This window comes from Lolium rigidum, chromosome 7 (genome assembly GCF_022539505.1).
Source record: "Lolium rigidum isolate FL_2022 chromosome 7, APGP_CSIRO_Lrig_0.1, whole genome shotgun sequence".
NCBI lineage: Eukaryota > Viridiplantae > Streptophyta > Magnoliopsida > Poales > Poaceae > Lolium > Lolium rigidum.
This window is the reverse complement of record NC_061514.1, coordinates 280,624,999-280,635,192: the sequence shown is the minus strand read 5'-3', so window position 1 is coordinate 280,635,192 and position 10,194 is coordinate 280,624,999. Positions and strand designations below refer to the sequence as shown.

General features: G+C 48.3%; 1 protein-coding gene and 1 pseudogene across 1 annotated transcript; one reads left to right on the top strand and one right to left on the bottom strand.

Moving 5' to 3' along the window:
- Positions 1–3,533: 3,533 nt before the first annotated feature.
- On the bottom strand, positions 3,534–4,242 carry LOC124672827 (annotated as a pseudogene).
- LOC124672826 lies at positions 4,241–9,854 on the top strand. Its single transcript, XM_047208993.1, has 5 exons — positions 4,241–4,291; positions 8,051–9,076; positions 9,156–9,275; positions 9,422–9,517; positions 9,735–9,854. Exons 1-5 carry the CDS (start codon positions 4,241–4,243, stop codon positions 9,852–9,854), a joined length of 1,413 nt encoding a protein of 470 aa, XP_047064949.1.
- Positions 9,855–10,194: the final 340 nt, after the last annotated feature.

Below are 10,194 nucleotides of genomic sequence, written 5' to 3'. Positions count from 1 at the left end.
GGACTCGAGGGTGACCGTAAAGACACCCTTCGCCCGAATAGGAAAGAGATGCGCAAGATATCGAGGAGAGGAAAAAAGAACCGATCTCGAGAAAGGAGAGAACATTACTAGTCCTACCTAATCCGCTTGGGCTAGATGCAGCCTTGCCCCTCCAAGCTGGATGCCGGGACGGTGGAGGCGAAAGGAGGGGATCGAGCTAGCGGCTTGCATCCGTCGGCAATCGGCACTCGATCGGGAGAGAAGGGGTGCTACATAAAGGGGAGGGGTAACATATTTTATTACACAGTGAACTTACTGATGTGACTAGTCATTACATGTCTCACTGAAACTAGGGCCCATAGTGTGGCACCCCAAATTTACTTGAAGCTGCCCGGCGGGACGCATTGGCGCGTCAAGAAACCCCCGAATTGTACCGGGGAAATGAAACATTTCACAAAAATTCGAAATTCAAGCACACCGCCACGCGCCAAGCACGCGGTTGTTCCTTCCTCTTCCTCGGTTCCTCCTCCCTATCCGAAAAACCCCAAATCCCAAGCTCAAACCAAAAAAAAAAACAAATCCCCCGGCCGCCATGCATGTCCTCGTTAACCCGCCGGAGATCGTTCCGGACGATGCGGACCACCCGCCCGAGATCCGAATTCCGTCCACCTCGAGGCACCGCGTGCTGTCTCGCAGCCAGCCGGCTTGAGGGCGCTCGAAGAGGAAGTTCCGCCGGAAAGTGCTCATGGCAACCGTGCAAGCTCACCGGCGTGCTGTATCCCGAGAGGAACTGGTCAAAGCTTTGCTATTTGCCACACACAAAAAATTGCGGGCCAAGATCTGGTCAAAGCTTCGTCGATGGCTTGCCACGAGAGGCTTGGAGTCCATAGTGAATAAACTAGCTGCTCGAGGACTTGGGCGGTTTACACGGATTCATATTAACTGACTCAAGTTTGTTAGTCTTGTTAACAAATGCATCTAGATACATCCATATCTAGACAGAATTGAGTCAATTAATATGAATCGTAGGGGAGTACCTGAAAGTGTTTCATGCTACCAACTAATGCGTCGCGGCGGAATCGCCGTAGAAGTAATTGTGCTACTACTCATACGATGAACCGATTGTGTGGGTGTCGAATTTTGCAACGCGATCATCCACCGAATGCTTAATCTAGCGCCAAAGGCGTACAAATCATAACATACTACAGCACCGGAACATAAGAGTACGAATCATAAAGTAGCTCAACATTTTGCATCGTGGCCGGGTGGTCCCGAGACTACCGGGACGCCCCGATGATCTCCGGGTGTGCATCATCTTCAACGCAAAGCTATGTACTCGGCCCACGGCCTCCTTCGTCAGGGCTGGATAATCTCGGGTGCAGGACCTTCGTCTATGAGAGGCTCGTCATCAATACCATCCACAAAGTGCATCGTGGCCGGGTGGTCTTGAGACTACCCGACGCCCGTGATGATCTCCCGGGCGTGCATCCACTTCAACGCAAAGCCGTGTACTCGGTCCACGGCCTCCTTCTCAGATCGGATAATCTCAGTGTGCAGGACCTTCGTCTATGAAAGGCTCGTCATCGCACTCATCCACAGTGCATCAAACTCGAGATTCATCTTCAAATCTCCCATCAAACCGAGAGACCTCTTCAACTCTATGCTTCCGCAATTAGTACATCAACCGATTAGACAAACATCTAAGGGATGCAACTCGAACAAATGCCGTTTTACATATTTACCTTCTCATCCGGGCACAAAGACATGATTGGCGTAACCCGCGCCGCTGCTGCCAAAGCCGGAGGAGGAAGACGACCCGGAGATGACGAGGCCAACTGGCCGCATCTCGCGGAGGTCATCCGCACCTCCATGATGGAGGAGCAGGCCCGACAGGCGGTCGAGGATGCCGAGGCCTGGGTGTTGCTCGACCAGGTCCGCCGGGAGGAGGAAGCGACGCGGCGGCGCGAGGAGGCTAGGCCCCGCCGCGAGGAGGAGAGGCGCCAGGAGGCCAGACGCGTGGCGGAGCAGGAGAGGCGCCAGGAGGCCAGGCACCTCGCGTGGCAGGAGAGGCAGCTCCGCCTCACGGAGGAGGTGGAGCTCCGGGCGGCTCCGGACCCCCACTCGGCCAGGGAAGTGGCCCTATGGTCGCCGTGGCCGGAGTCCCAGGCGCGGTACACAATAGCGCCTCGCCGCCCGGGGACATTGTCGACGGCGACGAGGCCCACGGGGACTAGGCGGCGCACCAGCGGCCACCTCGTCCGCCTCAAACCCTAGGAAAGTTTTGTTTTTGTTTTTAAGTTTAAAGCCCATATAGAGGGTTTTCTTTTGGTAGTTTAAATTTACCCAAAATAGGGCATATTTATAAATTTTCCCAAAATAGGGCATATATTTAATGAAATATGGTTAGGTTTAATTGTTTTCGTTTTTTGTTGTTTTTCACATATACAATGCATCTGCGTGTTGGGTGCAGCGTGCGACCCAGACTGACAGACGGACGCGAGCTATCCGCGTGTCCACGCAGCCACTCAAACGACTTAAAACGAACAGCCCAACATCCATTTAGATCGCCGCGTTGGAGATACCCTTACCGCTGTCGGAGAGACGTGGCCACAATGCAGAGCGGCAGCGCTTCGTGTCTCGGGCGACTGCATATGCGAAGGGGTAGCGGAGGCAGCGATTCCACGCTAATAGGGAGGGTCAAGCCTCCAAATTGTTCCCTAGAGAAAAACGTTTCGGACGGAGTGGGCTGGAATTCGGTTATGTTTCTGTGGCAACAATTCAACACACATCCAAACGGTAAAATTATGGGTCCACCAGCACAAAGCGCATGTCGAAACAATATCAATATCTGCTAAGCGGTCATGTGCGCTTAACAGACCAGCGCAGGCCCTGGTTCGATTTAATACACCTTTGAGGGAGTATTCTCGAAAAACTAAGTATTGGGTCAGACTCGGTCGGCTGCTGATTTGTTAACATATTTTTGTCATGAATTTCATACACGAGTTGATCATTGTGTTTATTGGTAAAAGACAGTGAAATAAACAATGACATCAAGCATGCCGTGTGCTAGGGACTCAAACATAAGATGCTTTTGTTGTTAGTTGGTTTCACAGTTTCAGCATGTATCTCACTAATAGTTATTGAGAGCACCCCCGAATTTTTTTTATTGAGATCCCGGCTTAGATCATGTGATTCTCCATGTATCTCTTTCAGAGTTTCAGCATTCCACAAATAGCATTGGTTTGAGTATGATTAGTAGGTGAGGCTGTTGAAGTAACTGCACTGCAGATTATCCATGTCAAAGTAGTGTTCATTGCGTAGATACAATTGACTGAACTAGAGATTAATTCGGGGCTCAGACATATTGATGCAAGTAAGCTGAAAGCGCATACAGAATCCAACAGGATGATTAGCTAATTGGAAAAAGTGTAATTAACTGACAACATGAAGGAAAAGACACATGGACTCGAGATCAATATGGCAGGAGCAGAATCTATCTAAAATCTAAAGCAGATGCAATGATGCATGCCTGCATGTTCACTCCAAGGTCCAAGCTAGTTGATCCTGGTGGCGTGAGCCATGAGCACTCGCTCGAAGCTGGGATTCAGCAGCACCTTAACCACGGCGAGGGCCTCCTCCTCGCTGCGGATGTTGGCGCTCTTCTCCAGCATGCCGGTGAAGGGCCCGCCCCACTTGCCCGTCCGGTTCGCGCGGAGGATCTCGTAGGACATGGTGTCCCAGTGCTCGATGTAGGGCAGGTGCTCGGCCTTCACGCGGGCTCCGCTCTCCCATCCGCTGCTGACGGTCTCGTGGATGGGCTGCAGCCGCTGGGCCTCGGATAACATCACCTTGAGCGACGCCAGCGCCCGCTTGAGCGGCTGGTGGTCGGCGGTGGTGGCCGGGTCGTAGGCGAACATCACCCGGGCCGCGTGCTGCATGGCATCCCGCCCCAGCGGCACGTCCGGCAGGTTCGCGAGGCCGCCGATGAGCTCCTCGTAGCTGTCGCCGAACGGGAGGGGCGTGGACGTGGCGAACAGGTGCGAACAGGTGCTCGTGGCCAGGGAAGGCTTGCCAGTCGCCCCTGCCGTTGGTGAAGCCGGGCAGCGAGAGGTCGTGGGTCTGCATGCCCACGGAGGTCTTGCCGTCAACAGGGGCGTGGCCATGAAGATTGACGACGATGAGTGCAGGTCCGTCGTCTTTGGCATCAGCAACTGCTCCGGCGAGAGCGAGCATGAGGAACAGGAGGAATGCTGGTGCGGCCATGGCGATCGATCGAGATCTGTATCTGTGTGTCTATCTCTATCTCTTGGAGGTATATATGGTGTGGCTGGCAAAGGAAAAGCACGCAGTTCGCATAGCACAGCGGCGGTTAATAGCTCAGTACTGCAATGAAATCAGCGAGAAAGGCGTGACTAATCTGTTGGGGCAACTTTTTGACCGGCATCAGGCGGTGGGGAGAGAAAGGATGGTTTCGGTCCCAAGCTCTAGTGTGTGATTTAGAGTAGGCGATTTGCACAAAAATAACCCAAAAGTTAAAGAAAGCACAGACTGACCCTCCGGCGAAACTATTTCACCCATCTAACCCTTTTGTGTGGCGCCCTTTCCATCGGCGCCACACATGGCAGTGTGGCGCCCCTCTTGACGGCGCCACGCTCCCAGACGACGTGGCGCCCTCGACGCTGAGCTGGTGCGCCCATCCGACGTGGCAGCATGTGTGGCGCCCCTCCCAACGGCGTCACACATGCCCTTGTAATTGCCCAAAACATACTGTGAGACAATTCGTCTGGAACTTAGTCGTTTTGGCGAGGCTATATGTGTGGCGCCGATGCCACGGGCGCCACACTAGCATGTGTGGCGCCGATGCCACGGGCGCCACACAAAGAGCCTCGCCAAAACGGCTAAGGACTTATCGTCCGGAGCCCCTGGATGTTTTCGACCCAATAGTTGATATACGTTGGCATGTGTGGCGTCGATGCCGCGGGCGCCACACAGTGCAGTGTGGCGCCACTGTGAAGGGCGCCACACATTGACTTGTGTTAAAAACCTGAAAAATCCTACCAAACTCCAACAGTTTTGAGTACAACATTGGACACAACAAGTAGCAATTTCAGAACATACACATATAACATTTCATAGCTCACATCGTAGCAAGTAGATTCAAACAACAAGTAGCATTACAGACATGGATCGAAATGACATAGGGTTCACAACTCGATACTTATGAAGATAGAGTTCACAACAACACGGAGCAAATCCTAGTATCGTCCTCGACGTGTCGTCCTCACGGGCTGCTTCCGGACGGCCATCCTCTTCGTCCGCTACCGTGGCTCTTGTTGCTGCTGCTCCTGCTGCTCCTCCTGCTCCTCCTCCTCTGAAGATAACGGCTCGTCGTTCCTCATCCTCGACAAAGATGATCTCCGCGGCGGCCCCTCATCCTCCTCAATGACAACCTTCTTTCCTCGGTTGACATAATCTTTCGGAGTGTACCGGTTTGGAGTGTTACCCCTTGGCTTCAACTGGTAAGATGACCGTGGGGCTTGCTTGGAGGTATGCTTTGACTCAGAATTTCCTCGTCGTCAGGAATCTTCACAAACAAGAACACATGAGATTACAAAAGTTGAAATTAGTAAGAACATGTTTGATAGCAACAAAATAGTCCATACCTCCCGCTCTGGAGAAGAGGAGTGATACGTCTCCGACGTATCGATAATTTCTTATGTTTCATGCCACATTATTGATGATATCTACATGTTTTATGCATACTTTATGTCATTATTATGCGTTTTCCGGAACTAACCTATTGACAAGATGCCGAAGGGCCAGTTGCTGTTTTCTGCTGTTTTTGGTTTCAGAAATCCTAGTAAAGAAATATTCTCGGAATCGGACGAAATCAATGTCCAGCATCCTATTTTTCCACGAAGCTTCCAGAACACCCGAGAGTCGCCAGAGGGGGGCCACAGGCCCACCAGATGATAGGCTGGCGCGGCCCAGGCCTTGGCCGCGCCGCCCTACTGTGACACCGCCTCGTCGACCCTCCGACTCCGCCTCTTCACCTATATAAGGGTCCCTGACCTAAAACTTCGGGACGAAAAAGCCACGGTACGAGAAACCTTCCAGAGCCGCCGCCATCGCGAAGCCAAGATCTGGGGGACAGGAGTCTCTGTTCCGGCACGCCGCCGGGACGGGGAAGTGCCCCCGGAAGGCTTCTCCATCGACAGCACCGCCATCTCCATCAACGCTGCTGTCTCCCATGAGGAGGGAGTAGTTCTCCATCGAGGCTCGGGGCTGTACCGGTAGCTATGTGGTTAATCTCTCTCCTATGTGCTTCAATACAATAATCTCATGAGCTGCCTTACATGATTGAGATTCATATGATGATGCTTGTAATCTAGATGTCATTATGCTAGTCAAGTGGGTTTTCCTTATGTGATCTCCGGAGACTCCTTGTCCCACGTGTGTAAAGGTGACGAGTGTGTGCACCGTGTGGATCTCTTAGGCTATATTTCACGAATACTTATTCGTTGTTATGAATGGCATAGTGAAGTGCTTATTTATATCTCTTTATGATTGCAATGTGTTTTGTATCACAATATATTTGTGTGCTACTCTAGTGATGTTATTAAAGTAGTTTATTCCTCCTGCACGGTGTAATGGTGATAGTGTGTGCATCGTGTACTACTTGGCGTAGGCTATGATTGTGATCTCTTGTAGATTATGAAGTTAACTATTGTTATGATAGTATTGATGTGATATATTCCTCCTTTCGTAGTGTGAAGGTGACAGTGTGCATGCTATGTTAGTACTTGGTTTGGTTATGTTGATCTGTTATGCACTCTAAGGTTATTTAAATATGAACATTGAATATTGTGGAGCTTGTTAACTCCGGCATTGAGGGTTCGTGTAATCCTACACAGTTAGTGGTGTTCATCATCCAACAAGAGGGTGTAGAGTCTAGCATCTATCTATTTATTCTGTTATGTGATCAATGTTGAGAGTGTCCACTAGTGAAAGTATGATCCCTAGGCCTTGTTCCTAAATATCGCTATCGCTGCTTGTTTACTTGTTTCTATCGCATCTTTACTTCCTGCAATATTACTACCATCAACTGCACGCCAGCAAGCACTTTTCTAGCGCCGTTACTACTGCTCATATTCATTCATACCACTTGTATTTCACTATCTCTTCGCCGAACTAGTGCACCTATCAGGTGTGTTGGGGACACAAGAGACTTCTTGCTTTGTGGTTGCAGGGTTGCATGAGAGGGATATCTTTGACCTCTTCCTCCCTGAGTTCGATAAACCTTGGGTGATCCACTTAAGGGAAACTTGCTGCTGTTCTACAAACCTCTGCTCTTGGAGGCCCAACACTGTCTACAAGAATAGAAGCACCCGTAGACATCAAGGAGGATGTAGGAATTTCGCCTTCGCGGCAACCTAGCAAGTTGGCTAACCGCCGCATCTTTCGTGCAGTGTTCTGCGTCATGGAACTCATGGTTACAAAGCCACCAGAACATAATAGCGTACATTCAAAGTTGGTGATCATACCTTAATGAAATTCCGCAACGGTCCGACAGGCTTTTCATCTCTCCCGCTCTGGTCCCACATAATCTCTAACTCGTCAGCTGTTCTTTGGATCTCCGACCGCTGTGACAAACATAGCATACACAATTTAAGCGAGCACATGGCAATCTAGATGATGTACTAGTTAGTGAGAGAATCCATTACCACGAAGTTCAGCTCAGAAGCAATAGAAGTCGATCTCCCTCTGCGAGCAAAGGTGTCGTGTTGGCTTTGCGCAACCTCATCGAACTCGATGGGGTCATCCAAGATGTCCTTGATGTCTACGTTCCCCCTCCTTTCCTGTAGACAGTGTTGGGCCTCCAAGAGCAGAGGTTTGTAGAACAGCAGCAAGTTTCCCTTAAGTGGATTACCCAAGGTTTATCGATCTCAGGGAGGAAGAGGTCAAAGATATCCCTCTCATGCAACCCTGCAACCACAAAGCAAGAAGTCTCTTGTGTCCCCAACACACCAAATAGGTGCACTAGTTCGGCGAAGAGATAGTGAAATACAAGTGGTCACAGTCGACATATGCAGTGCCAGTGGTTGGGCCTGATGATATCCTTTTTGGTTCATGCAATGGGCTTCTTGGCTTATACACAAAGACATCGTCAATCAAGATAGCTAACCTTGCAACTGGTGAATGCTTGCGTCTGGAGAAACCTGTAAAGAATCTCAAGGGTGACCACTTCTCGTTTTATAGCTTTGGATTTCACCCACCGACAAAAGAATACAAGATTACACACTTTCTTGGTGATTGTGTTGAGGTTTGCCCCCAGAACAAAGACAGATTCAATTTCATTCAAGTTTATAAACTTGGTGATGAGACATGGAAAGATATCAGAACTCCAGAAGGCTTAAGCTTGAACTGTGTGAGAAACTCTGGTACAATCAATGTTGATGGAACAATGTATTGGCTAACTGAAGATATGACAGCTAACTGGCAGCATGCTGTTATGTCTTTTGATCTTGGTAAAGAAAGTTTTGCACGGATACAACTGCCAGCATCAGTACCTGAAGATTGTGCTTCTGGTGGTCCTCGTCGGTATTGGATAAGAGAAATTGATGGGAAGGTAAGTATAGCAACTGCTCAAACTTATCCTTCTCAGCCCAGAAGACTTGTTGGTGAGCTGCAGATCTGGACACTTGACAATAAAGCGGAGCAAAGGTGGAGCCAGAAATACAATATGCAAGCAATAGATTACATCCCGGGACCAAATTTGGCTCATGGGGAAAAGTTGTTGATGCAATGCTGTGACGGTAACCTATATTCGTATGAATTGCTTGCGGAGAACGTCATGAGTAAAGTGCTTAAGATGGCGAAGCTGTTAGATTTCAGCCCCCACAAACCTGATAACATGCAATCCTACATTTGTGTGAAGTCACTTGTACGTTTAGATGTATACAAGAAAGCTGGCATTGTGTGTAGGCCAAATCAACAGGATGACTGGGAATTGGAGAAGTGGAAGGCGTGGCAGCAGATGATCTCTAAGATGGAAGAATTGTGGAGCCGTGTTCATCAAAAGGAGCATGAGAGTATTGTATGCTGGCTAAATTTGAACTTACCTTAATGAAAATTATTTTATGGAAAAAATTAACAAATGAGTTGACATTTGATAGGCATCTTTACAACAACTCCGCATACAGCTCAATGGTCTACTACCACATGTATCAGATGATTCGATTCGACAACAAATAGGCATGAAAATTGGTCAAAAGTTTCCAGTCTTTCCAGATCAAGTAATTCCTTATCTATATGAAGCTAGCATACCTTTTCATTTCATATTTAATTTGAATAGTCAATAACCATTTGAAGAGTGAAGGCATAATGATGCTTAAGTGCATTTGAATTAGTGTTGTAACACATGTCTTGAACGAAACTCCAGCAGCCAAGATCCCTCCGGCGGCTTAATTTGGTAGAGCAAAAGCGGGATTTAGAAGCTTTACATGCTCGTATCAACAAGCATGTGGAGATTGTCAAGGTAGTACTATAGTGTGTTTACATTTACTAACAAGTAGCAATATCAATTATGCGGATATTTCCAAGGTATAGTACTCCTTCCGATCCATATTGAAGTTGTACTAAATCAGTGACACTTAATATGAATCAGAGGGAGTACTATAGCGTGCTTACATTTACTAGACATATCATCCACGACTGTCCTAAATGCCAAATTAATAAAGTTAAGCTATGTACAGGGTGTGACTCAGGCACTCGGCAGCATCAGTAGTATGATCCATAGTGTTATACAGGATCAGGTAAAGATTTACATTTCATTTAATTTATTATTGTTTTCCCTTTCCGCTACAGTTTGCTAGTTCTTGTTACCACTTGTTCTAGTCTGTTCTACAATATGAATATGCAAATTAATTTCTCTTCAAATAAACTAAAGTAATTATGCCATCTATTCGTACCAATAAATGACTTCCACTGTAGAACAATTATTTTTTATCACAAATATTTTAATTTGTTCCAATGTGTATTTATGTTGCCGCCCGGGGACATTGTCGACGGCAACGAGGCCCACGGGGACTAGGCGGCGCACCAGCGGCCACCTCGTCCGCTTTTTTGTTTTTAAGTTTAAAGCCCATATAGAGGGTTTTTCTTTTGGTAGTTTAAATTTACCCAAAATAGGGCATATTTATAAATTTTCCCAAA

Coding starts and splice junctions, on each gene's coding strand:
- LOC124672826 (XM_047208993.1), top strand. CDS start 4,241: ATGGCGATCGATCGAGATCTGTATCTGTGTGTCTATCTCTATCTCTTG. Junction 4,292..8,050: donor TCTATCTCTATCTCTTGGAG/GTATATATGGTG, acceptor GTGAAATACAAG/TGGTCACAGTCGACATATGC. Junction 9,518..9,734: donor AGCATGTGGAGATTGTCAAG/GTAGTACTATAG, acceptor AGCTATGTACAG/GGTGTGACTCAGGCACTCGG.